General features: G+C 35.9%; 1 protein-coding gene across 1 annotated transcript; it reads left to right on the top strand.

Annotated features, from left to right (window-relative positions):
* Positions 1 to 7,076: 7,076 nt before the first annotated feature.
* On the top strand, positions 7,077 to 26,771 carry LOC134840304 (G-protein-signaling modulator 2-like). Its single transcript, XM_063856056.1, has 11 exons — positions 7,077 to 7,291; positions 7,403 to 7,669; positions 7,864 to 7,987; positions 13,818 to 14,089; positions 14,279 to 14,387; positions 17,301 to 17,629; positions 17,904 to 18,279; positions 22,498 to 22,762; positions 23,096 to 23,320; positions 23,697 to 23,858; positions 25,746 to 26,771. The coding sequence occupies exons 1-11, from the start codon at positions 7,086 to 7,088 to the stop codon at positions 26,084 to 26,086; spliced, it is 2,676 nt and encodes an 891-aa protein (XP_063712126.1). The 5' UTR covers positions 7,077 to 7,085; the 3' UTR covers positions 26,087 to 26,771.
* The last annotated feature ends 263 nt before the right edge of the window (positions 26,772 to 27,034 follow it).

The following is a 27,034-nucleotide window of genomic DNA, read 5'->3' as shown; positions in this document are numbered from 1 at the left end:
CGGCAGGGTTAGAAACTGAACAGAAAAACATGGGAAAGTGGAGAGAAGCTATAGAACCAGAATTGAAAATTCGGCAGAGTGAAGCTTATCGCAGACCTTCGGGAGCGCGATACCTATTTTGATCGATGTTGGCTCCGATGTGGAAAAGCCGATATCCAGTGCACTTTGTGGCAGTGGATGTGAAGAGTACAAGGACAATTGTGGACCAAGCCCTCTCAGTGCCGAAACGTGTAAGATTGGCGAGAAGGTCGGAGAAATCTTACGAGTTGCTATGTAAGATTTTTGCAGCGGTTTCAGAAAGAACTGAGGAAGAGTTAGAACTGATACTGGGAAAGAAGTTTATGGGATACGCTAGTGGGAACTTTAGTGATTTTGAAAGACAGAAGCAGAAAGGATCAACAGCTACAGATTACAACGCAGTAGATGAAAACAATGAGATCCACCGAGTAATGATGGAAGTAGAACCACTAATGGAAGCGTCGGGGAAGCGTAATTGGAGAAGCATCATGTTGTCACATGATGAGTTCCTCTGTCATTGCTTGCTACAAACCGGGCGCAGTAATCTGGTGTTGGTCTGGGACTCTAGAGAGCTGCTCTCCATGGGTTTACCAGATTCATCACAGCCCATAACGATACTGATAGTGGGAGTTATGATGGCAAATCGATGGCTGGAAGCTCATGTAAAGAAGAACAATTACAGGAACTGGATTGTCTAAAAGACGTAGATCTTTTTGAGACAATGTGCAAAATCTTAAATGTTCCGATGGAAGTGAAGAAGATATGGGCCAGAAGACGACTGATGCCATGGTTCAGAGCCAACATGACTGCATGGTTCTACGAGTATGCCAAGAAGCATATGTCGAAGCTCAGCAGGATTTACTGTGCGTATCAGCTGGACATAGGAGCAGGCGCTTTCAAGCGAATTTTTGTGACTCATTGGAATGCAGTGACCACTGCAGTGAAGAAAAAGTCTTGAACGAATGAGTGTGAAGGGAGAGAAAGAAAAGAATTGTTGAAGGAAGACCTGGAGAGAAACGTGACGTTGTGTTTCCACGACAGCTTCTGCAGAAACAGGAAACGAGCGTAGATCCTCTACCTTGTTGCAAACAAAGGGTAGAAGAGCAGAAGTGTTGGAGGATGCCTCCAACGGCGACAGAATAGCCACCGACGTGTTGCAATACTATGAAACTGAAAGTGCGGAGTCAATGTCGCTGGAGGAGGAGATGGAGCATTGACAAATAGCGGAAAAACAAGATGCAAAAAAGAGAAATATTAGAAGAATTTAGAAGTTTTAGAACTTCTAAACGACAAAAACAAAGAAGAAAACAAAGAAGTGAACAAGAAACGAACAAAGAAGCAACAAAAGAGGAGATTTTAATACTCAGAATTGTTTATGCGAGAAAAACTTAAATGAGAAACCAAGCAACAAAGCTTTTAATTGAAACTGAATGAAAAAAAATTTTAGTTGATTTTTGAGGTTCAAAAGTTTTTTGCATTTACAAATTTGCAATGTAATTTAGTTAGTGGCTTTTGAGATACTTATTATTTATCTAGAGAGGCTTGAGTGAACAGTATATTAATTATTCTAGCCTGCATGATTTTTTTTATTCAACGAAGACGACTGATCTTTTTGTGGTGATATGAAGTGCTTGGGTAATCTCATACAGTGGGAGATTATTTCATTTTCCCTTCTAACCACCAAGTTCCCTAATTTTAATATTAAAGACCAATAATAAACTAATTTTCCGAAGGGAAGAAGCATAGTAGGATAATTTTAATTTGTTGGTTGGCAGGACCGTCCTGCGTCCCAATACTTTTTAAACCCAGGAGAAAGAGTCTTAAACCAAGACATTGGCCTTAAAAGTCAGAAAAGATGTTTTTATCTTAAGTCATATCCTTTAAAGTGCAGACTAGTGAAAAAATTTGGAAGGCTATAACAGTGTACTATGATGCCATTCATATTCTGCGGTGAGTCAATTTGATATGGATAGAAGTGATTAAATTTATTTTGTAAATTCTGTTCGATGGCACTGTACCATTTTGATGAATACTGCGAGACTCAATGAAGACATTGACCGGGCTGCCCGTAGAGTATGTGACATTCGACCAAAATGCCGTCAATAGGCATTTCGAATTCGAATTTTAATATAGCATCAGAGTGAGAAAATTGGCGGTTTTTGCGGATTAGTGGTCTTAATTTGACAATTGAATGAATCAGGAATGGTTAATTTGGCATACTACTTTTTAAAAACATGATTTGAGCGTGAACGAAACGTAACAATTTGAGATTTCGAGACAACTGAAACTGCGAACAACACAACAACAACAGTCGTTGAAAGAGAGGAGACGAGAAATAAGAACGAGAAATACGAATATAATAGTGATTGACAACCATTACAACCTAGTTTTACAATCTAGCAACTTCCGAGAACCAGGAAGGGAGTTGGAACGACAGGACCAACCTTCCGGAAAGAAGAGGACTGTTCTTTGTCGTGATTAAAGAATTCGGAAGGGTCTCGGGAGAGAATTGTAACTCTTTATTTTAATAACTTTTAGCTTCATGAGGATGTCCTGAGTTTAATTTAATTAACATCGAACTCATTTTTAGATAATGAGAAGCTAGGAGTTGAGGGAAAGGGTTGATCCATCTCCGATGCGAATGACGATTTTTATCTACTGAACAAAAACAGTAGTAGTAAAATAAATAAGTAGTTTAAATAAATAAATAAGCCCTGTTTTTAGGAGTGACCTCGTGGTCTGAAGATACTGAGACCCAGCCTTGAGCTCACTATTTTTGCATGTAATTGAGTTAATCTGAGCGTTCTGGTCGAAGCCGGAAACAATACCGTTTTTGTCGACCCGATGATGAAAAGGACCACACAATAAACTGGCTTAGAGAGAGACGGTTAAAAGCATGTAGAGCTAAGTTTAGACGCTAGCCAGTCCTTTTACAACCTGGCTTCATTTTTCGTCGATATGTACTTCCGAGCGAATGTCACATTTCACTTACTATTTAGGACAATAGCCTAATTGTTGTAATAAACTTAATAAATAGTTTCATGTGATAAGTAGGGGATTTTAGAGACAAGCCCGTCAAACAGCGATACTCCCCCTCTAACCGGACATCCCCGCCGAAACCTCCACCCGTGAAAAACCAGGTTGTAATCGCTTCCATTTTTTTTTGTTATTTGTTTTTTTATAAATCCATTTCTCTACAATCTATTTTCAATCTATTCTTTCTCTGGTTTTGCCTCTCTTGTACCCTGTTTAGTGAATGTCCGTGCCAAAGTACAGGCACAAATGGATACCCAACGGGAGCAAAAACTGGTAATAGGAACCTCAAAGACCAAGTACTGCACTCCCAAAGATGTCAGAGCCACGGTTCACTCGTACAGAGGTGCAAGGCTAGCCGACCTTGCCTCTACTGTCTCGCGCTACCCCTCGCAGAGACTGAACTGTGTTACTATAGTAGCCGGATTTAGTGATAACTCATCTACAGTTTCAGACTTTGCTATTGATTGGAGATTTTTAATAAATTTGATAATTTATAAGTTTAACCCAAATGTGCTAATTATCCTCAAAACCATCCTCTCTGCAAACAATAACTTCATAAACTGAAAATTTGATGCTCTAAATAATTCTTTGTTTTGCCCTATAAATACATTTTACCACTCAAGAATCCAAAATATTTCCCCCAATCTAAACGTTAATTTTTGTGCTAATATGATTTGTAAAGATTGTATTCATTTTTGTTTTTATGGTAAAAAAATCTTCAGTTCAATGCTCGCTCAGCTAACTTATATATATTCACCATAAATTTACCCTCCTCGCTGCCAAATAATGGACAATCAAACGCTCAGCCATATTTGCAATCGCAACCTCCGAAAATGAGGCATATGGTGTGTCATTTGCAAAGCTTACTTCCATGTCTCATGTAGCGGGCTACAGAGCAGCAAATTTTATTACGATGGGTTCTCCTGCATACAATGCACCCCCGAGAACATTGCAAAAGAGCCCAACTCCACCAATAGACCAACAAGCACGGCCTCCTTTGACCCCTGGAAACTTATCGACCAAGAACTTGAAATTAAAATAACCGACATATATAAAAATGTCGTTAACTGGAAACCGCGCTTCATAATTGTAAGCAAGAACAAGCCCGGTTTCCAATTCATAGAATTACTTAAGCAGCAGCTGTTGTCATTAGTAAAAAAAAAAACACCAAATTCTAACGTCACAGTGAACGCAGCAATGATTCTTCCGCATCTGCTGCTCCCCAAAACTATATCAAAAACAAACGGATGAAATTCTAAAACACTAAGCCGCCGCATAATTTTATGGAAGCAAGGTCTATAAGACGAACTTTTCACTGAAGCGAAAGCTCTCGAAATTAGACATCCCAAACAGAAGAAGTCCGATGTAAAAGAAGAAGTTAAGCAATTCGATTAACTAATGAGTACAGGCAAAATATCTGGCACGAAAATCAACCCTGAAAACGCACGGAAGCTACGGTCCCTCAGGTCTAGATGCGTGCAAATGGAGAAGGATATTAACTCACCTGAACCAGACATCCATTGAGCTTTGCAAAACAATTGTTAAACTATCCTATACAACAGCAACTAAAGTTCTCCCCTATGAAAACCTAACGGCGTGCAAATCGTTTCGCATGATAACTCTGGACAAAAATGCAGGGTTCCGGCCCATGGATATAGGCGAAAATCTGAGAAAAATAATTGGCAAAACAATCCCCCAATGTCTAAAATCAGATTTGAAAATCTCGGAAAAAATTGCCACCTCTGCTTAGGCCAGAAGTGTTGAATCGAATATGCTATCCACAGCTTGAGGAACGAGTTTGAGAAACCGGAAACTTATTCATACTACGCATTGATGCAGAAATGCCTTCAACTCGCTCAATAAATTTTGCTCTAAAAAATGTAGAAATCCTTTGTGCGGCACTACATCATGCGCTGGCCAACTCATATTAACATCTCTCAAATCTATATGTCAATAAAACGGTTTTGACATCTACCGAAGGCACAACGCAAGGTGATTCTCTCGCAATGGCTATCCACTGATTGAGCTCCTGCAAAAACCAAATGTACCACCCAAAAATGGTACGCAGATGATGGAAGCGCTGCAGGTGGTCTTACGAGTCTCCGCGCAATACTGGAAAACCTGGATGTGCACGGAAAGTCTTCGGATACAATGTGAAGCCTTCCAATTGTCAATTCTTAGTAAAAGAAAACACTCGTGACAGCGTCATAGAATTTTTGAAGGCACAAATAATGCAATGGTAGACGGTTTTAGAGTCCTTGAATCGGTTCTACGAAGACCATCAGTATGCGATATATACATGGAAAGAGAAATTGAAAAGACAACTACCCTAACTGAAAAGTTTTCCAAAATAGCTAAAACATCAGTACAAAACGAGTACACCTGCTACACAAAGCGAGTTCAAAAAAAAATTAAGCTTTCTAACCAGAACAACTCCGGAAGCATTTAAGAAAATGGATGAAAATAAGAAAAATGCAAGACATCAGCTACTTCTTAGTATTACTGGTAAAAACCATATGACCGATGAAGATCAAAACCTTTTTGCAATTCCATCAAGAATGTTAGGATTGGACCTCCTCAGTAACACGGACTTTTCCAGAACTTATGCAACTTATGAGTGGTCACAAGCCATTTGTGATCCTTTTGAAAACAGTGATCTAGCATTAGCTGGAACGGAACAAACTCTGTAAATAGAAACATCAAAACTGAGAGAGGGAACATCAGATTCAAAAAAGGCTTTAAGTATGGAAAATTGCTGATCTGAAAAAAAAACTGACAATAAATCTAGCGTCACAGAAAGGAGCATCGAATTGGCTAAGCGTGCTACTTAAAAAGATACAATTTTCACTCAACAAAATCGAAGTTTAAAGATGGCTTACATCTGAGATATGGATGGTAACCACGAAACACCCCGCGATTAATGCCCATGTGGACAACCGTTCAAACTGACCCATTCTCTAGACAGTCTCAAAGGTGGATACACTCACCTAAGACATTATGAAATTCGCGATACTTTTGCGACACTCCTGGACGAAGTATGTCATGATGTTGAAATAGAGTCGAAACTTCAATCGTTGGAAGGCGAAAGCTTTCACAACAAAACAACCACTACTGAAGATGACGCTCGACTTGACATCAAGGCAAGTGGACTCTGGGGAGGGCGATTCAGCCGAACCTTTTTCGATGTAAAAATTTTCAACCCCCATGCTAAATCCTGCCCTAAAACTATATCTGACGCCTACAAATATCATGAGAGTGTCGAAACATTAAAATGCCAACAAAGAATTCTGGATGTGGAACACAGCAGCTTTGTTTCACTAATTTTTGCGTGTACCGAAGGAGCAGCACCAGGCTCTAAAAAACATCCAGAAACTAGCAGAGAAACTAAGCGAAAAACGGAACGAATCATACTCGGACACAATAAACTTTATAAGAACAACACTTCTAAGGAGTGCAATCCTCTGCCTTAGGGGGTGCAAAAATCTTAAAAATACATCCAATATAGACAATTCTATCTGTGCTATAATCAAGGAGGGTAGATTTTAGTTGACAATTGTCTTGATGCATTAATATCGACTTGATTTATTTATAAAATTTTGCCGATGTATTTATATAGCGTTAGTACGGATCTATCCAACTTGTGCACGTACCGTCGCATGACGGAAGGGCCCATTTTAATTGACCTTTTCTTTAAAAAAAAAACTATTTAGGACAATTCATAAAAGGAATCTTATCAAAACTTTTCAATCGAATGACTGTAAAAGATGTGAATTACCCTCCCTAAAAGTCTCAATTTGTGACCTGAGTTACTTACCAGTTTTTTACGGGTCTGAAGACACCAGTTTTTTTGTACTATTTGAACAGTTTTTCTGTAGGAGAACACTTTTCCGAAAACTTTGTTATAAGCTGCCTCAAGTAGCCCAGTTAATTAGAAGAGACTTAACCCGCCGAGGGCTTTTTCTCAATTTGGTCTAACTGTGAACTTGATCAGTGTTTCAAGTGTTAATGCATATTTCAGAATGGATGCCTGTATGCAGCTAGCAATAGAAGGCGAAAAATTAATGGATGGTAGAAGATGGAGTGATGCGGCACGGTTTTACGAAGCTGCAATTGTACAAGGAACTGATGATGTGAACGTGCTAAATGTTATTTATCATAAGCTTTGGGTTATCTATCATAACATTGGAACATATGAAAAAGCTCTGAAGTATGCGCATTATCAGCTTGAGCTTGCCAGGTAAGTTATGATTTATTTACAGCTCAAGAAGTTTCGTTCATATAGGTCGATAGGTGGAGTTAAGTTCTTTGTAAACTGAATTTTGGTGTACTCAAAATGTTTCAACTTCAGGCATTTGAACGACTTCGAGAAGGAAGCGTTTTCCAGTGCCAGGATAGGCATATCTCTCTCGATGATGAATAGCTTCGAAGATGCTTGCTCGATGTTCCAAGAACTGCTCCGCAAAGCAGAAAAGAAGCAGCACGATGCTTTCATCGAAATTGCCCTCTATCACCTTGGACAGACTGAGTTTAAACGTGCCAAACATATGGAAGTGATGGAAGAGACAACAAAGGCGGAAGTAGACATACATCTTCATCAAGCTGTGTCTTATTTTCTGTATGTTTATAGCATTCAGTCTTCTTGTTACGAGTAGAATCAAACCTTCGATTAAAGATTCAAAAAAACCTACAAAAGACTTGATTTTTTTTCAGAAAAAAAGTTTGTCATAATCCAAATTCATTAGTTTCAGAATGATTCATACCCGTGAAGCGGGGCTGAATACCTATAGACTATACGCGATGTGTTTTCAGGAGGTACAAAGCGATCGTAGGAGTGGCAAAAGATGCGCCCTTGGTGGGAAAAGTCAGTGGAACTCTGTCACACGTCTACTTTAAGTTAGGCCACCTGGAGGAAGCACTCTCTTGCCAACTAGAAGTCAGTTATTCATTACACTTGCGATATCAAGTGTCTTATAATCGGCAGCTAATTTTTTTAAAATCTGTGAACATCTTTTTTAAAAACTTTTTCAAGTGTCAATGAAAAAAGTAGTCAAGAAATTTATGTCTTGTTGATTTTTTAAAATAGGAAATGGGCAAGTTGTTCATGCTCGATTTTGATTTTTTGCGGTGCGAAATTTGATTTCTCAAAGTTTAACTCAAAAGTATTTGCTAAAAGGAAGGCAAAGTACGCTCTCCAAAAAAGTGAGAATGGCGCCAAAACGTGAATGACTTCAAATAGATTTTGAAATTTGAATTGAGTGAAATATGATTTTAATTAATAAGTGTCAGTGAACCTAGTGAAGAGTTATTTTTTTTTCAGGAAAAAGTTTGTCATAATCCAAATTCTTTTGCTGAATGAAAAGCAAAATTTGCTCTCCAATTTTGAAAGCAGAATTGGCGCAAGAACGACTTCTAGTTTCGAAGAGGATTTGAACTTTTAGATTTCCTAGCGGAATGTAAAATATATATTTTGATCAAGTACTCTCTAATTGAGTTATATTAATCAAATGAGTGTCCATCTCAAATAGTTCTTTAAGGCCGTATTTTTCTTTTAATTTGAAGGTTGAATTTTTTTCCAAAAATTGAGTCGGTCGTTTTTTGTTTCATTGCGTTCTTTGACTTTTTTCTAAGTGTTTGTTAGAAATGTTAGGTTTATGAAAGAAGTAACAATAATAAAATTTTCTTCAAATTGAAAGAGGCATAATTTTTTTTCGATTTCGAATTCACTGAGAGTTCTTTTTTCTGTTGGCTTGTTGACGTTTTGTCGACTGAATTTTCTTTACTTGCTTTTGATTGTGTATTCAGCAGAAGTTAAAAGAGTACCTGCAATTGAGCTGAATTTCAGTAAAGTTTAAGGAAAATTTTTAGATCCAGGTTTTCGGCTCCAAGGGCGTCCTTCCTTATTTTGTCAAGCTAAATGCCATTTTTTCTGTGTAAAAGTTTCTGGCAAAGCTGTCATTTTTTCAACAAATTTAAAGCTATTTATCAATTTTTAGTTGTAGAATATAATCATTTCGATGGATTCAATTATCTCCATTATTTTTTTATCTTTAATATATATTTTTAATCTTTTTATAGCGTTTCAAAGAGGTATTTGATGCTACAGTTTCAAAAACCAATCTTTTTCCTAGCGTTTTAAGGCTTTCGTTTTGATGCTACTGTTTTCAAAGCTTCTCGTAATGTAAACCTGAGAATAATAAAAAATTGTGTTTGTTAAGCTTTGAAAGACCGACTTAAAAAGAAATAAAAAATCATTTCTTCAGAAATACAATTACAATTGTACAAAAAATAAAGTGTTGATAAAATCAGATTCAAGATATTCTGTGAAACTTTTAAGCTTTATCTGCAGTAAATAAACGACGTTCTATTGGTTGCCCACTCAATGTCTAACACTATGACAAATAAATAGGTAACCATGGAAAAACCGGGTGTTCTTATATGTGCTTGCATATTTCGCTAGTCTCTTTTCATTTTACCCCACGTTCTACGGCCTTCGAAATGTCAAGAGGGCTTTTTGACCTATTTGTTTTGAATTTTTTTCCTTTTCTCAAATATTAATTGCACAAATCTGAGATGGGCGTTTCAATCAAAAGAACAAATTATAGGGATCTCACCATCTTAATCGGCTATTCGCCAAAATTGGTAGAAAAAACTTACCGCCTCAAATATTCTCAGTTTTTGAGATTCTGGTTAATTTTTAAAACATTTCCCAATAACTACCCTGCCAAATCGGAGATTAAGGGTTTAACCAATATCAAAAAACTAGTTATGTAAATCTTTCATGCGCAAGTGGCTATGCCCTGCGTTTTGGAAAAAAAATACGGCCTTAGAAAGCATCCAATTTTTGAGTTTTTGCTCGTTTTTTGGAGACTTATTCTTGTTTTTTCTAAAACTCTGCTGTTTCTGAGGTTGATAGTTCATTGAAACTAATATGATCCTCAGATTTTTCCTGCGCAATCTTTTTTCCTTATTTACTTGCAGACAAGCTGATATGATTTTCAGAAAAATCAATTTTTTTGTTGTTGAAATTTTACCGTTTTTTTCATCACTTATCTCGAGCACTACTAGCTAACTATGATATCATTTTTTTTTCAAAAACTGCTACGCCAAATCTAAGATAAAGACTTCAATAGGAAGAACGAGTAGTTGTTTTCTCCTTTTAATAAGCGGCAAATCACTAGCAGAGAAATCACTAGGACTTTGCGTAAATTTTTTTGATTTTTTTTTGAAAATTACTCATTTTCGTCTCGCTACAAAATATTAAAACAGGTGATCCAGCATTAGCTGGGCTACTGGTTCACTTCCAAGTGACTGTGGTGCAGATGTGTGGACTTGAGACTCCTCATTAACTGGTCGGATTTTTGCTGCGCAGCATTGGCACTTTGATAGAAACTTCATCTGCTTCATTGGTGGCTAGTGTTAATGAAATTACGAGCGGCCGTAGAGTAGATGTGAGAAAGTGACACTCCTAATCTCACTATTTTTTTTCAAGGTTTTTAAAAAAAAATTTTTCCTTACTTTTGTTTTGCCTATTTAGAGCTCTGTTTGCATTTTCCTCGCTTGTGTTTGAGAAGGGCAGCTTTGCCTCTGTGTTCATACATAAAATACGATTTACGGGAAAATAAGCCATAAGAACACTTAATTTTTTTCAGAGGCCGAATTGATTTTTTTCAGGGAAAGTGTTTCCCAATCCAAATTCTTTTGTCAAAAGAAAGGCAAAATACGCTCTCCGAAATAAGCACAATTGACGCATAAAAAAAACGTTTCATTTTTATTACGAATCACTTTTCTAAACCGAACTTGCAATAAAATCAATTAGGATTGGCAAATAACTAACATCTGTTATTGGGTGGCTAGTCTATAAAAGTCAAGGAACCTAAGGAAGACTCTTATATAGGTGATGTTTTTTTTTGGTTTTTCAGGAAATTAAGTTGAAGTTTGTTCATGCTTGTATTTGGTATTTTTTTTAGCAATTTGAATTAGGACTTTTTAAGCTCAGTCAAATGCTTTCGTTCTTAAAAAAATTAACTCCACTATTGAACAGCAAAGGTCAAGAAAAACGTGATCAACGTCTAGTTTTGAAAGTCAGTTTTTAATTTTAGATCTACCAGCAGCATAAAAATTACGGATTGATCCAGTTTTCTCAACTTGGTAATTTTTTTTCAAAAACTTTCAATTATAACTTTTCTTGTCTTTCACAGAGCTGTAAGCTTATGTTTTTCACTAGAAATTTATATTGGCAATTTTTTGCGAAAGTTATTATTTTTCCCTGTTTCTTTGACCCTTTTTTATTTCATTTTAGATTTTTCTGTTCTTTCGCTTTTCTTTCTTTTAAAATCTTTGTACAGCTATTTTTCGCCGTTTTCTCGCTTTTGTTTTTAAAGTGTAGCTTATTTTTTGTGTAACAACACTCAATCAAAAGTATAATCAACAAAAAAAATGAAAAAAAAAATCGAAACTCAAGAGCTTTTGAAAATTTTCGAATTTATTAAGCTTGCGATTAGCAAGCGTTATCAAATCGGAAAATAGGCTTCTTTCGGATTAGCATTTTGATGAACAGAATCATTTGTATCTTGGTTTAAAATGAATTCAAATTCTATGCGTCTTCAGCACCCAACCTGGATAACTTGAAACTGGAAGTTTTCCGGCCTATTCTTTGTCCACTTATGTTTTGTCGGCTTAGTTGACATATCGTAGAATTGATTTTGTATACGCAATTTTCTTTTTAGTTTTAGGGTTTTGAATTACTCTTGCCATTTGTAATTTTACTTGTCTTGACTTCGTATATTCTTCTATTTTTTTTTCTTGAAAGTTTTATTCGACTTAAATGGATTTGGCTCATAAATTTTTGGATTAGGGACTTAATTTGGAGTCGTTTCAAGGTACGCCTAAATTTTATCCTTCGTAACGGATCGAACAAAACGTTTAAATTTTTAGAACAGAATTTATAGTTCAAAGTGACAACAATGATATTTTCGGTTCTTTAGGAAATTATGCAAGTTTTGTCGGTTCAGTTGCCACTTGTTATTTTTTTTTTGAATTTTCCTAGTCGCCGTCGATTGTGTTTCTGGACGTTGGTTTCCGCACATAGAACATTATTCAAGACTTTTTTTGATTTTCTGAGAAAAGTCTTGAATAATGTTTTCTGAAGGTTTTTTTTTTTCAAACTTTTTGAACCTAGTTCTTTTTCTGCCTGCTAGTTATAACTTTGAGTTTAATCAACCCACAGGACTATCTGGTGTAAAGGTAACACATCTGCTTGAGAAAGCCAAGGCTTGTTGTTCGAATCCGACTGGGGATTGTTTCTGCAAATTTAGAAAGGTTTAAAGGTTGTCAATAAAGCATAAGCGGATATTTTATCCGTCTTATAAATCGTTTATTGGTATATTTATGACTTTGCTACATGCGAATTAGATCACTTTGTGTTTTACATAGTGTGTGGACGAATGATTTTCAAAAACATGTATCAGTTTATAAGCGATTACTGCTCCATAGATCTTAAAAGGCAGTCGGAAAATTCAGGGCTTTGCACTGATACGAGCAGTCTTGTTCAACTTGCGGAGTCATTTGTAAAATTTTTGTAGAGGATACTTTGCTTGAGATATATTGTTTTTTTAAGAGCCGATGAACGTAGATCGGACTCTTATATAGGTCGCGATGATTTTTTCCGTTTTTTTGTTCAGGCTGAAAATACGTTGATGGTCAATCATGAAATGTTCTAGAATTTCAAAGAGATATAAGGCCATCTATTTTTTCTTCGAATTTTGAATTTTTTTCAAAATAAGTCCGTATTTGTTCTGTTTACTTTCGTTCATTGACTCTTTTCCAACTGTCCGTTGGCTATGTCTGCTGAGTATAGGCACAGAAGTCCGATAATTTATTTTTTTAACGTTCTGATCACTATGAAAATTTTTTGAAGAGCCATGAACGAATACTCTTATATAGGTCTGGGTTTTTTTTTCGTTAACGAGTAAGGGAAAAATAATTTGGCTTGGATATCTTTTCAAATTGATTTAGGTAGGCTTTTTGGTCTAATTGATACGTTAGTAGCTGCGAATTATGTAGCGTTGTATTGTACCTTTTAAATAGCTTTTTGGGTTTTTTTTAAATCTGCTGACATATTTCGACTTCTTTAACCTCCTTAGATGCATTTTTTAAATGAATATCATCTAAAAGCTAATGAGCTCAAGTTAAAATAAAATTTTTTCACCAATTTGCGAATTATTTCTCAATTGTTTTGCCAATTTGGGATAAGTAATGCTCGGGGTTTACTGACTTTCTGTTGACGCGTAGGCGTCGAATTATTCCTGCTCAAAATGCATTGTACTGTGTACGTTATTTTGTGTGTGAGGGTGGGAGGAGGATAGAAAAAATTCCTTTGATTATGTTTGTGAAAGGCAACTTTGCCTCTCTGTCAAGTTGTACGGCCGATGCTTTTTGACTTTTTTAATTCAATTTTTCTTAATTTTTTTTTATTTCAATAATTTACGTATCAACATTCTTTTTGCCTCACGTCATTGAAGACATTTCCGAATCTGAGTTATACTCTGTCACCTTAAAGTACGGCTTACGTTCTTTCCGGTTGGAGATTACTCATGCATTTTGGATCTTTTTGTATGCCTTCGCCGCATATAACCTAAAATACATGTTTACTGGTTGGAGGTTTGAATTTTTTTTGTAAGTTTGCTGTGGCAAGAGTCTCATGGACATGAATATTGTTTTGCCATATTTTTGTCTTTTGTGTTGAATGCTTTGTTGTTTTTCAGTGTCTTCAAACTAGCCTCGAGTTTGGAGATCAAGTCATTCAGCAGAGCTCCAAAAGCTTCTTGGGATTCATCTATTGCTCAATGAAGAATTACATGGAGGCTGCCGACTCGTTCCAAGAGGCGTTCTATTTAGCCGAACAGTTGAATGATACTGCAAAGAAAGCAAAGGCCTTGTACAGTCTGGCTAATGTGATGCATTTATTAGAAGATGACGAAGCGGCGATCGACTTAAGCCTGAAGTACCTGGATTTGGTCAGGTCTATAGGGGACGAGTGAGTGTTCACTTTCAATACTCCTGAGATATCATTTGTTTACTTTTTTCATCCGTCCTTCAAAACAGGAAGTGGTGTAGAAGTGTGTATTTTATTTTTTTAAAGAACGAGTACGTGTTTTCTTATTTGGAATTTTTAGCCGTTTGAAAGTGAAAAAGTAGGAGTAAATTGGCTTTGATTTGGTTTTAGCGTGGGAGAAAGTCACATGTACTGCTTCATGTGCCAACAGTATCGATTAATGGGGGAACTGCAGAAATCCCTTCATTACGCCCAGCTATACCAGAGTTTGACACAGAAGGTAAAGGATGAACAAAACAACCATTTTTAATGGATGCATTGATTAACTTAGCTGAAGAGAATAATTATGGTAGCATTTAAAGCTAAAAGCGGTTACTTATTCAAAACTAACAGCAACATTACCACCATGCATTCAAATTCGTTTTGCAACTTGATTCAGTTTTAAAAAAGAAATGCTACTAATATAGCTGTTTCCAATTTTCATGTTAGCTTGTAAATATAAAAAAGTAAATGCCTATTTTGCCAATTTTAAACTAAATCAGATAAATTTAGTCATGATATTTAGATAATACAGGAAGGGATAGAGGAAAGGCTTTTTGCATGCCTCTACATAAGGTCCACCCGAAACACATGTACATCAAAAGTATAATATAATCAATACTAAATGTCTCTAATAAATATATTTTGTATTTCTGAGATTTTCAACATCAGATGATTAACAACAGCAACTGAAAAAACATCATATTCAGATAATCTAAACAGTAATAAATTTCAAAGAAATATTTTTCTTTCCAAATTCTTACCATTGTTAAAGATCAAAACGTCAATTTTTCGAATGTTTTTGAGAATTATTGTTTGTCATTTAACCACATTTTGATGTCAAAATTGCATCCATTTATTCACTTGCGAGAGCAAGTGTACTTATAATCGGGAAATAAAGCAACTTATCTTACAAATCTAAGAAATTGACCTTGCATTATTGTGAAACGTCAATAACTTCCAGGCGCCGTCTCAATTGTTTCAGTCGTTGGAGTCCCGGTCGGACCTTTGTTTTTTTAATAAGCTTGGAAGTCGATATTTTTTGCAAATGCGAGTTGTGTCGGACTACCTTTTCTCTGCTGATTTTTTGTTGACTTCATTTCCAAAACATGGGAATTCTTTTCATTTAAGCAAAGTTTACTGTTTTTGAGTTGTTAAACGTTGGCTCTTATATAGGTCTTGTTATTTTTTGTTTCTTTTAGGAAGAAGTCTTAAAATGCTCTAATAACTACAGAAGTGTATTTACACTTAATAACGATTTTCTGAGTGCACTTAGCTATAGGTTTAATTCAACTTCATTTGCTATAATAAGTTAGGCAAAATGCGATCTCTAAATACGAAAGCGCAAGTTTTTTTTAGGTCAATTCATTTCTTTTGTTAATAAAAGAAAGGCAAACACCACAATCGAACAGCAAAAGTGTAAAAGTCATGAAAAATGTGATCGAATTCTAGTTCGAAAGTCGAATTTCATTTGCAGATTTGCCAGCGGACAAAAGTTTACCTATTGATCCAGTTTTTGAAATTGGATAATTTTTCTCAAAAAAGTGTCAATCATTAAATGTTCTCGAAATTCAAAGATCCCTAAAACCACCAATTTTTTTTCGAATGATTCAAATAACAAGTCAGCAGTTTTTTTTTCATACAGGGTTAATTTACCCAGCAATAAGAAACTCTTTACGCTTGCGATAAGCAAGGGTATTGCAATGGGGTACTTAACTGTTTTCCCGTGAATAACTTTGTTCACAGAATGGTCAAAACTAGAAATGGTACAATTAAGTTCAGATCATAATGTTCATCAATATTCTTAGCGTTCCCGGCACACTTAGCCTGGAGGTAATAAAAAAACGCCTGTGACGGCTTAATGGCCTCATATTGCGTCTTTTGACGAGTGAAAAAAGTCTGTGAGCGTGTCTGTGTTTTGTGGGTGAGGGGGACTTCATAACTTTTTAAAAGTCCTAAATTTTTTTTCTTTTTTTTTCCGGCTCAATAGGTTTCGCCTTTATTAAATCGGCTTACGGGTTTTATATTGTTTTGTTTGACAATTAGATAATTTTTTTGTGCGTGTTCTTAAGGAGGAGGGAGGTTTTTAAGTTTTGTGGAGGAGGGGGGTTTTTAAGTTTTTAGGACGAAGGAGACTTTTTATAATCTGAAGTCTTGTTGATTTTTTGTCGCATGTAAGGGTTTCTGCAGAGGTATTTTCGGCTGTGTAATCGATTGATAAGTTTTGTTTTGATGCTTATTACTCATTCTATTGTCTGTGCATTTTTTGTTACAAAACTAGCCTTATTCAATTTGATCAATCTAGTTTTACCGACACTTTCGACTTTTTTCCGACTTAGCGGCTTCCTTCATTTGTATCGCAAGTGGTGCGAACCTCAGCTTCGCCTCTGTGTAATAATTTAAAATGCTCTGAGGGCTCTTCTAGTTGTAGTACTACTCAACTAACTGGGCACCTAAATCGTGAAATTGAGCATTCTTCACGTTGAACTCATTTAATGAATTAGTGTTTTAAATTTTAATCGAAAATATAATTTTTAAAAATAATTTTGGTATTCCGTATGAAACACTGTCAAACTTGCGAAAAAAGTCTTTTAGTCGGGAACTAGCCTTTTTTCCAAAAACAATCTATTTGCAAGTCAGCTAGAAAAGAAACTTTTGCTTTGTTGAACCTAAATAACTTCCATGCTCACTCACTTCCACTTGGTCTAGAGGAAACGTGGTTGCCTTTGCACGGTAAGGTGTGTGGTTTGAGTCTCTGTCGTACCCTGTTTCTTTTTTTTAGCATGTAAGAAATTGAATTTTTTTACCGGGAATAAGGGAATTGTCGCATCAGAAAGTTTTTCTGCAAACAATGAAATGAAAGTTTTTCGGTATTTATTATATACTTAGTCCCGGCAGTTAATAGATGAAAAAATACCTCTAGCTCTACTATGTGTATAATAAGCATTCGTTTCAGACTCAATATCACTCATTCTATTAATGGAACTGTCCTCAATAAACACTTTAACCTAAGTCTTAAAAATTACAGAACAAAGTATTTCAAAACTGAAAGTTTACTCGTCATCTTCTCCCCTTGTTACCAATGGTTTAATTGATGACACCACAGCTTGTAACTCGAAGGAAAAAGACAAATGTGATATTTTGTTCGTTTTAGCTGCGGGATGTAATTGGTTACAAGCTAGCGGGCGAGCTCTGTGTCGAAATATCAGACGCGATTGCCTACGAGGCGAATTGCATTGAAAATATTCAGCAGCAAACAAACAACGACTTTGATCTAGATGACAGTGTGGATGAATTTGATACTAAAGGAACTACTATTAATGGTGTTGGTGGCGGTGGTGAAAGTGAGAACAAAGGAGGGGGATATTTCGACCACTGTTCGACCATGCTGGGAAATAAGACGCAACCAGTCTCTGCCTCAAACATATTCTCATCTGCTAACTTCACTGAACACTGTGAAGTTAATATCACAGATCTAGACGTGTAAGTTGAAAAAAATTTCAAAAAATCAAAAATAAAATTTATTCAGTTGGTGTTAGATTATTGTTCAGTCCTATGGTATATGCATAATAAATCTGTGTGGGAATGTGTGTGTCAAAGTAATTGCGAGGATATTGTATGGATTTGAAGTAAATTGTTTGAAAATGAAGTGTAAAAAGCATGCACTACTTGACAGTGGGTCAAATAATCTAGAAATTTAGACTTATCCCAAAATAGCAAATTTCATGCCCTAGTGACATAAATTTTCAATTTTTAGATCAATAAAATCTGAGGTTCCACACGCAACACGAGAGGAGAGAAATACAATTTCCAATGGAACACAATGCCACAGCCAATCACAGAACGGAGCGAAGAAACAAATATTGCCCAAATGCAGCTATTCCGATTCGCATATCACAGCCAATAGTCGCGAAGCTTATAATGGTATAAACGGGCACACACAGTACAAACAATCAGTTCAGCGAAACATTATGAAGGACAAAACAAACATCGAAGCAAAGCCTCAACAAAATGGCTTCCATCACTCTGAAGTTGATCCGAAATTTGAAATGAAGAATGAGGTTGACGTGCAGCCGAGAACACCAGTGAAAGAGGTCCAGGGGCCGTTGTTTTTCAGAAGCCCTCAGATTAAAGTTAGTCTAGAATCGAAAGTCAGAAAATGAAAATGAAATTGCACATGGGTGTAGGGCAGTTTTCATTGATTTATTTTGAACTGTTTTACAGTGCTGATTTAAATTAACCGGACAAAACACGTTAAACTCGAAATTTAAAACGCATTTTTCTCAAGTTGTGTTGAGTTTAGGTGAAAACTTATGGAGACAAAACTTGCTTAAAATTTTAACAGAAATAATACGGTGTAATTTGCGAAATTCGGTCCCGAAATTTTACCCCAAAAATGGGTCATTTTGGCTTTTCTTAGTTAATAAAAAATTACGCCGAAAATACCCGGTCGACACAGACATAATTATATCAAAGTGAGCCCCTTACGTAGCCCAACAAACTTTATGAAGGGAATTTTCTCCAAAAAAAATTGCAAATTGTTTAAAAATAGTTTTCAAATAAAAAGTTGGTATTTTATATAGTAAAAACGACCTTTTTTGTCTATCAAACAAAAATAAATTAACTTATACAAAATTTTGGAGATTATACCCTTCTTAAAGTTTGTTGGGCTACGAAAGGGGCTCACTTTGATATAATTATGTCTGTGATCGACCGGGTATTTTCGGCGTAATTTTTGATTAACTAAGAAAAGCCAAAATGACCCATTTTTGGGATAAAATTTCGGGCCCGAACTTCGTAAAACAAATTTCACTGTATTAACTCTGCTAAAATTTTAAGCAAGTTTTGTCTTCTTAAGTTTTCACCTAAACTCAACCCAATTTGAGAAAAACGGGTCTTAGATTTCAAGTTTAACGGGTTTTGTCCGGTTAATTTAAATCAGCATTGTAATAATAGATTTGTTTCAATTTGGTACATGGACAAATTCATAACCGTAAATGATTATTACACATGCGAAGGGAAGTGTATTATTACGAAGATTATAATACACTTCGCAAATAAAAGTGCTCATTTGGTGGCACTTCGGTATATTTCAATTTATTCATATTTAAGCTTATTTAAGCATAGGAAATTTAATAGCATATGTTGCTTCTTTATTTTCGGCTAGTGTTAGGTCCTGTTTACACAAGCAATGCTTGTGTTATAGTATGAACTATCTTTTTTCCCCAACCTAAGTCGCAAATATTGTTGTGACGCAAATATTGTTGCGATAAAATGTGTTCATTTTGAAACGGTTCGTTTTGATCCAGATATTAAGTACAGGCAATGCTATGGATTTTAACACAGACTATTATATTACAAATAGCACTTTAGCTTGAAGATATCATGGTTCTGTAGCGTAGAGGTAGGGAAGGAGACCAGCAGCAAAATAAGAGGGTTCGAACCTGGGCAGGGTCGGATTTTTGAATGAACTTTTTCGTATACTAGTTAAAATGCGTCCGCTTTATAAATTGAGGTATGTTGGTGGGCAAATTTCTTTTCAAATTGACTGTTACTGCTAATGCGTCATAGTTGGCTTGCGTCACTTAGCAATTATGTAGACTCCTGATTGGCGTGCGTCACTTAAGAAATTTTGTAGACTCAAAGTTTTACTCATTCAGTTTTTTCCAGTAGCCGTTTCGATATTGTTTTTGCTTGGGTATGCGAAGCGCAACTTAGCCTCTGTGTAATGTTGTTATTACGCGTATTAATTTTAGTTAATTAATAAGGTTAAAGCTAAGTGGGTTTCAATCCAAAAGAAAATAGCTAAACCAAAAAAAATGCATTTTCGAATTACGAAATTATACCACTATCAAAGAATATGTTCCCCAATGTCCTTCTCTTGAATGAAGTTATCTCAAAATTTGTGCATGAAACTTTGATCATTACTTTGAGTGAGATTGCAGATGTCTTTTCAAATTTTTTTGTCCAGTTTTACTGACTGGAGTGGAATTATTTTTTCTGCCTTGACTGGATCTCATTTCTTTGGATGATTTTGTTTCGTGTATTGCATCTAAAAATATATTGTTTCTTTTGTATCAAATACCGTCTTGAAAGTTTTTAATTTTTCATGTCTTTGCATAATTCTCCTTGTCAATATTTTGCTTAAAAGTTTCAAGAAAATTCGTAGACATGCAATACTTTTATTGTACAAATGTTATATTTATCTGCAATTTCCTTTAGGGACGGATTTTTTTTTTCATTGAGAAAATGAATCTGTTGATTTTTTTTGAGACCATTTGACTTTCTTTACATTCGTTTTGCATGTAGAACTTTGAAGTAGAACACCGTATTGAAGAGTTGGTTGATTATAAGTCTGTATAGTTTCAGAAGTTTTTGAGAGCGCTTTGAACTGATATGTTTGAAGTTAGTTTGGTTATTACGAAATTGATATGATTTTTGAATGTTAACTTTTCATCCTAATATATACCCAGATACTTGATAGATTGACTTTTTCCAATTCAATGATTCCCAAATTGATTTTATTTGACGTTGATTTGGATGCAAAGCTCATCAATTTCCTTTTATCTCCGTTAATTACTTTGAGCTCATCCACGGAGTTGTTCTTAAGATCGGAGAGATTTTTTTTTAGTTTATCGTATATTTTGGTGTCATCGGAAAAAATTGCTATATGAGCAGTTTCCGAATTTTAGGAAGATCATTTATATAAAGAAAGAAAACTTCGTCCCATAATGGAGACCTGTGGCACTCCCGTGTCCATATTCTCGAAGTTGCTTTTCCCATTTTTGGTAAACACTGCTTGACTCCTATTTGAAAGATAAGACACTAACATATTGTAGATAGCTCCCCAAAGGCCATTTCTTTCAGATTTTTGCAATAGGATTTGGTGATCAACAGTGTCAAATGCTTTTGATAGGTCAACTAAAGTACAACTTAGGTTTTTTGCTAGCGAAAGAAAGAATGGATTTGTTTCTCCAAGTCATTACAATTAACAAAAAGCTGCCTTTTTTAACTGACTATTGAAGTAAGTTGTCTTCTGTGATTCGTGTGATTTTTATGCTCAAGTTCATATTTTGGCAGTTTGACTTCTGATTTCTTCTGAAACTTACTTCGATTTCTTTTGTTAGAAGTAAAGCAAAGTACGCGTTCCAATAGCAATAGTGGAAATGGAGAGAAAAGTGGAGGATAAAACTTAGATTTTTCAATGAAATTCGAGTAGCATAATTGTTTGCCAGATGAACTAAGTGCATTAATTTATTCAGGCCGTGTGTTGCTTCGGGAAAGCAGTGATATTTATTCGCGCTTTTTCAGTTTTCGGTTGTTGGATATTATATATTTGAAAATAAAAGCATCTTACAATCAGCAGATGAAGCTTTCGTTTGTGTATGCGAAATGAAATTTTATTACGTCGAAACTATATTACATGGAAAGAGCGTTTTCATACGAACAAAGACTTTTAACGCGAGCTTACTTTTCTTCAACCCAAATCACACATTTCAGCGCTCCATTTTTGTGCTCATTTTAAAAAGTGTGCAGTTCTATTGCTATATGGTAATTTAATAGCATGCGTTTTATCCGCTTTAGTAAAAATCAATTATTGCTAAATGGTATTAACTTATCAGTGTCCGTTAAACATTTAAGAAAATAAGGCGCAGTTGAGAAAACATTTGACGCTTGTTATAGAGATGCTTTATAGAGGAGTTTTTTATCTTGCAGGAAGCTAATACTTTTGCAAAGATCATTTCCGGTTTGTATTTCTTGAATCTCCGTTTCAAAACTGACTGCCATATATATGCTTTTGTGCAAAATTTGCACAGAAGCATATAAATGGCCTTTTGTTGTGTATATGCGAAGTTGTGAATTGCAGTTTCTTGTCTGTGAATTGCAGTTTCTTGGATTTGTGCAACTTCGCATTGTGCATATGCGAAGTTGTGAATTGCAGTTTCTTGTCTGTTTACAATGGGTACAATGGATTACGTTGTATTCTGTGCGTAATAAGGTTTAGAAACCGCCTGATGGCTTAAGGGCAAGGCAACAAAATCGCTAAATGCCTTTTCCGCGAAGTACTAAATTTGAATTTATTTTTGCATGGCTTAGCTTTAATTTAAGCTTCAGCGACGATATTGATCACTGTTCCAAAAGGAGAATGATGTATTGAAAATTTCTTAGTCGAAATTGTGTCTTGGTTTGATGATCGAAAGTGAATTAAGTTCACATCCGATAATTGAATCTCCATTTTTGCTAGCCACCCACTAATTCTCTACATGGTCCTATCAGCGGTTGCAGGATTTTTGTCTGCCGCGATCCAGTATGAAATCATTGTTCAAAATGAAATCATTATATATTTTCAGAGGGCCTCGAGAGCTGGATCCGAGTTTGAATTCGATCCGTTCGTGCTTGCCGCGAGAAGAAAGGCGGGTGGGTCGAAGAATGGATCTAAACAGCCCCCTTTCAGAGCTGAAGAGTGCGAGTCTCTCTACGACTTGATCACCAAAGCACAAAGTGTGGGAAGAATAGACGAGCAGAGAGTGTCATTGGACAGATTGAATAGTAAAGCCAGTGTGACCTCTGAAGTAGGAGCGGAGACGAAATCTCACATTCAGCTAAGAGCTACCAGTTAGTATTTTGTCATCAATACTTAGGGGCTTAATCTCAAGGCAGAAGGGCCGATTAGGAGAAGTTCCAACCGGTCAAAAACATCTCAATTGTCTAAACCTAAATTGATTGAATTGTCACTTTTTCTTTCATTTTCATGCTGAAATCTGATGGACTGATATAACTTCTGTCATGCGGCCCTTCTGTCCATGGTTTCTCCCAAAAATTTACTAGGAAAGTTAATATAGAATTGGATAATTTGGCTTGGCAGTCAGATGAGATAGCAGATGAGGATATTATTTGTGGAAGGTATTTCAGTGCTTAAGGTGACAGTTTTGATTTGTTTTCCAACAGAATCATATGATTTGACGCCGTCGACTAGCAAAACGGCTGCATCTAAAAAAGAACCAAGTGCTTTGTCATCACCAGTACCATGCAATAGTTCGTCTCTGATGATGAGTCCAGAACAACTCATTGACCAGATTGCCAAACACCAGAGCTACCGCATGAACGATCAACGCAGCGAGGTCAACCTCCTCCCGGGTCTCACTCCGTCCCCCAGAAATCAACAGGTGTTAGGTGGGTGCTAGAGTTCCAAATTTAAAACCTATTCAGTCTCAAGGCAAACAGTGAACTCACTAATAGTTGTAAAAGCTTTGAACGGAAAACAACTTCTGTATCCGGGAGTGAAACGACATTAATTCCCGTTTTACTCACAAATGATCTTAAGTTAATTGACAAATGTTGGTCGGTTCTTCTTCCCTACCCTCATTAAGTTACATCAATTTAAATCTACAGTCAGCGGTTTTTATAAGGATTTACAAGGATATCAAATATGTTTGAATTCGGAGTCAGTCAGCATTGGCGAATTCCATTACAATTGGAAAACTTGAACTAAAACATTTTTTAATTTTTCGCAAGATGGTGAAAAAAAGTATCAAGATAATTTTTTCAGATTTCACACGAGGTCAGCAGCTGTCTAGTTTTTTGGATATTCTGGAGAGATGTCAGGACAATCGGTTCGATGATCAACGTACAGTTCTGCCACCTCTGCCGGAGTCGGAGACACTGCCCGAAAACGAGTTCCTCAACACTATCCAACGAATACAGATCTCAGGTTAGTGAACTATTTCCTTTACACATGCAGACCGTAGTGTCATAGTACGTTATCCAATTTGGTTTTTTTTCTAAAAAAAGTCGCAAATACAGGTGCTTTTCTGATTAATTTTTGCTTCGGTTTTTTGTTTTTTTTTTATTATCTTTTGAGACTCTTGTGAAATATTTTGCATTTTCCGCAGAATTTAATTTTCTCGAACTATTTAACTGATTTTCAAAATTGTGGTACCAATGGAAGGGAAAGCTACTCACCTTTTTTCCTGAATATTCAGCTAGCCTCTTTATACTTCACCGCACGTTCTATGACCGGTTCTACGACCGAAAGTGCATGTTCTGAAGATCTCCCCTGTATAAGCTGCTACGCCCTTTTGGTGGAAAAAGAGTTTTGGCCTTAAAAGGTCTATTTTTTCAACTTGAGACAGTTTTTTGGAGAACCCTTTTGTCGAAACCAACTACCCTGCCAAATCTGAGATTAAAGATTCAATCGAAAGAAGAGAATTTGTGAATGTCACTGTACAACTGGTGGCGCCCTAATTTTTTTTATGAAAAACTTTATCGCCCATAAAGCACAATTTGCAAGGGTCGATGTGCATAGTTCAGACTCTCAACTCTTAAAATTTGTTCATGCTCAAATTTTTGCGTTTTCATGCTTTTTTTGCGGTTTTAGTTGTGAGTTTTTAGATTAAGTTCATCATTTTTTTTGTTGTTAAAACGAAGGCAAAATTCACTATTGAATAGCCAAACAATTTGTAAAGGTCACTACAACGTTATCGAAGATCTGTAGATTTGGAAATTTCATAGTATCGCTTCTCTGCTTTTTGTTTGGCTAGTGTTTGTGATTTTCTAAGTCTCCGTGGCTGAGTGGTTAGTGCGTGAGACTGATACTCTTCGGTCGCAGATCGATTCCGAGAAGTAGCCTTTTTTTTTTTTTACTTTTTTGTTCTTTTGAAAGAGCTGCTTTTTCGTGTTCTCGCTATTGTTTGCGAAGCTCAGCATCGCCTATGTGTTCAAAAGTAGGCTTTTTCTATTTTTTTTATTGCTTTTGACAGAGCTGATTTTTCGTGTTCTCGCTTGTGTTTGCGAAGCTCAGCTTCACCTCTGTGTTCAGATAGGGTTAATTTAATCAAAAAAGTGTCAAATATCAATTTCTCTGAAATTTCAAAGAGCTTTTACGACATTTTTCTTGCATTTTTTATATGTTAACTTGCGTTCATTGGCTCTTTTTTTGCTGTCTGTTGGCTGTGTTTTAAATTTTGCCTGTTTTTGGAATTGTTTTTAAAATTTTTCTCAAAAATTACCTTACTAAATCTGAGATGAAAAGTTTAATCAGAAAAACGGTGTTGGTATTTTCTCAATTTATAAAGAATACGCTAATGTTTTGCAGAAAGTTTGTTTTGGTCTTAGAAAGTTTTTTGTGTTTTTGAACCTTAGAGTTTTTCGGAGTTTTTTTTCAAAATCTTTTCCGCCAAATTCGAGATTAAGGGTTCAATCGAACGAACCGTTGCTAGGAAATTTCTCTGCCGAGCGGTTACGTTCTTGTGTTTAAGAAAAAGCAATGGAGAATTTTAGGAAAATTCCAGGTTTCGAAATGTTGACAGTTTTTGGTATTTTTATCTACTTTTCTCTAAAACGCAAGATCAAGGGTTCAATCGAAGAAACGTGAGCTAGTAGGTTTGTGTCAGTAGTAATTATGTTAGTTGATCTGATCTAAATGGTTAATTTTCATCAAAATGTCAGCCAGGAAAATTTTTGCTGTATGAGGAGCAATATGTACCAAACACGAAAACAAAAATCAGTTTATTGAAGTTGTTTCCTTTAAAGGTCTATGAAACATTTTAAAGGTGTTGGCTGTTCTAAAATTTCATCAATGTTAACATTGGTGTTTTAGGGAGAATGGACGAGCAAAGAACTTCTCTGCCGCCTAGGAGAAACCCGACTCTGAACGGTCATGCATCAACATCTCAAATACCTCCTCAGGTCATCCGCCATAATGGTCACTCCCATACAAACCGCGGAATAGGGATATCAACAAACGGGGTCCACGCGAGTTCATCGGAAACTAACGGCGGCAGAGTTGCGTCGAACGAAAACGCAACACAGTCAGCGACAAATCTGGGTCGCCCTAACCCAATACAGGGCACGAACGGGATCTCAAATGGATCATCTTCGACGTCAATTTTCCGAAGGTTTCGCCCTGGTTCACGAAAGGGAAACTCAAGTGCAAAATAATACATTGCAAGCAAAAAAGGGAATGAAAATGGAATCATGCCCGACGAATTCTTTTTACTGAATTCAAATGTGATAACACGTCTAAAAATGCCAATATGTTCTATCCCTTAGCTAGCAAATAACTAATTAGATATCAAATTTATATCAAGCTCTTCCTTTATGTTTTGTACGTGCATGTCTAAATACTCGCAGTAATTTGAACAGTACTTTGAATATTTTATTTAGCTTACAGTTTGTGCAATATTATTGGTGCTAAGCTGTCATTAGAACTATCACCTCCCTCATTCGCGTAGTTTCGTTTTGAAGTATCGCAAATCGATTGACTTACTTTTCAAGTATTACTTGCTTCAGACAATTTTGTTTCTCTCCGTTCACAAGTTTTGGCTCTGAAATTTCTCCCAATATTCATGATGATTCCTTGATCTTACCAAGGCAAGATAGGAGACAGGACGCCATGTCTTATTGAAGTCAAATTGAAGAAAAGTGATAAAATTGCCCAAAATTTAAATCGAAATTAAAGATAACCAGCATTTAAAAATGGTTTCATTAAAGCAAGCTTTTTTGTTGAGAACATCTTTCATCATTAAACAGTGACGAAGTACAACGCCGAAACTGAAAAAATGTTCAGCAGTGCCGAAAATTGAAAATATTAAAAAATTTGGACTAAACCGAGAAAAATTTGACTGTTTGCTGAGTTTGTTCAGAAAAATTTATGAAGCCTTGTCTAAAGAACTTTTGTCGTGGACCGGACATCTTGAATGTGAGCCGCTTAGCATGAAAGGGGCGAGTGTTTAACATTGCCGAAACTAAAAATGTGTTTAAGAGGCCAAGATAAGTTTTTTGAAAGATAACTTTGAGGATATTATTATATCACCTTACTTAACTGATTTAATAATCGAAACATAATTAAAATGTCGAAGATTTAATTTTCATCGATTCAAATTAACA

Source organism: Symsagittifera roscoffensis, chromosome 2 (genome assembly GCF_963678635.1).
Source record: "Symsagittifera roscoffensis chromosome 2, txSymRosc1.1, whole genome shotgun sequence".
Lineage (NCBI taxonomy): Eukaryota > Metazoa > Xenacoelomorpha > Acoela > Convolutidae > Symsagittifera > Symsagittifera roscoffensis.
The sequence above is the reverse complement of the archived record's forward strand: the minus strand, read 5'-3'. Positions and strand labels throughout refer to the sequence as shown.

Excerpts from the sequence above, each read along its gene's own strand:
- LOC134840304 (XM_063856056.1), top strand. The coding sequence starts at position 7,086 with ATGCAGCTAGCAATAGAAGGCGAAAAATTAATGGATGGTAGAAGATGG. Across the intron at positions 7,988-13,817 it reads CACTCTCTTGCCAACTAGAA|TGTCTTCAAACTAGCCTCGA; the intron begins GTCAGTTATTCA and ends GTTGTTTTTCAG. Across the intron at positions 22,763-23,095 it reads CATTCAGCTAAGAGCTACCA|AATCATATGATTTGACGCCG; the intron begins GTTAGTATTTTG and ends GTTTTCCAACAG.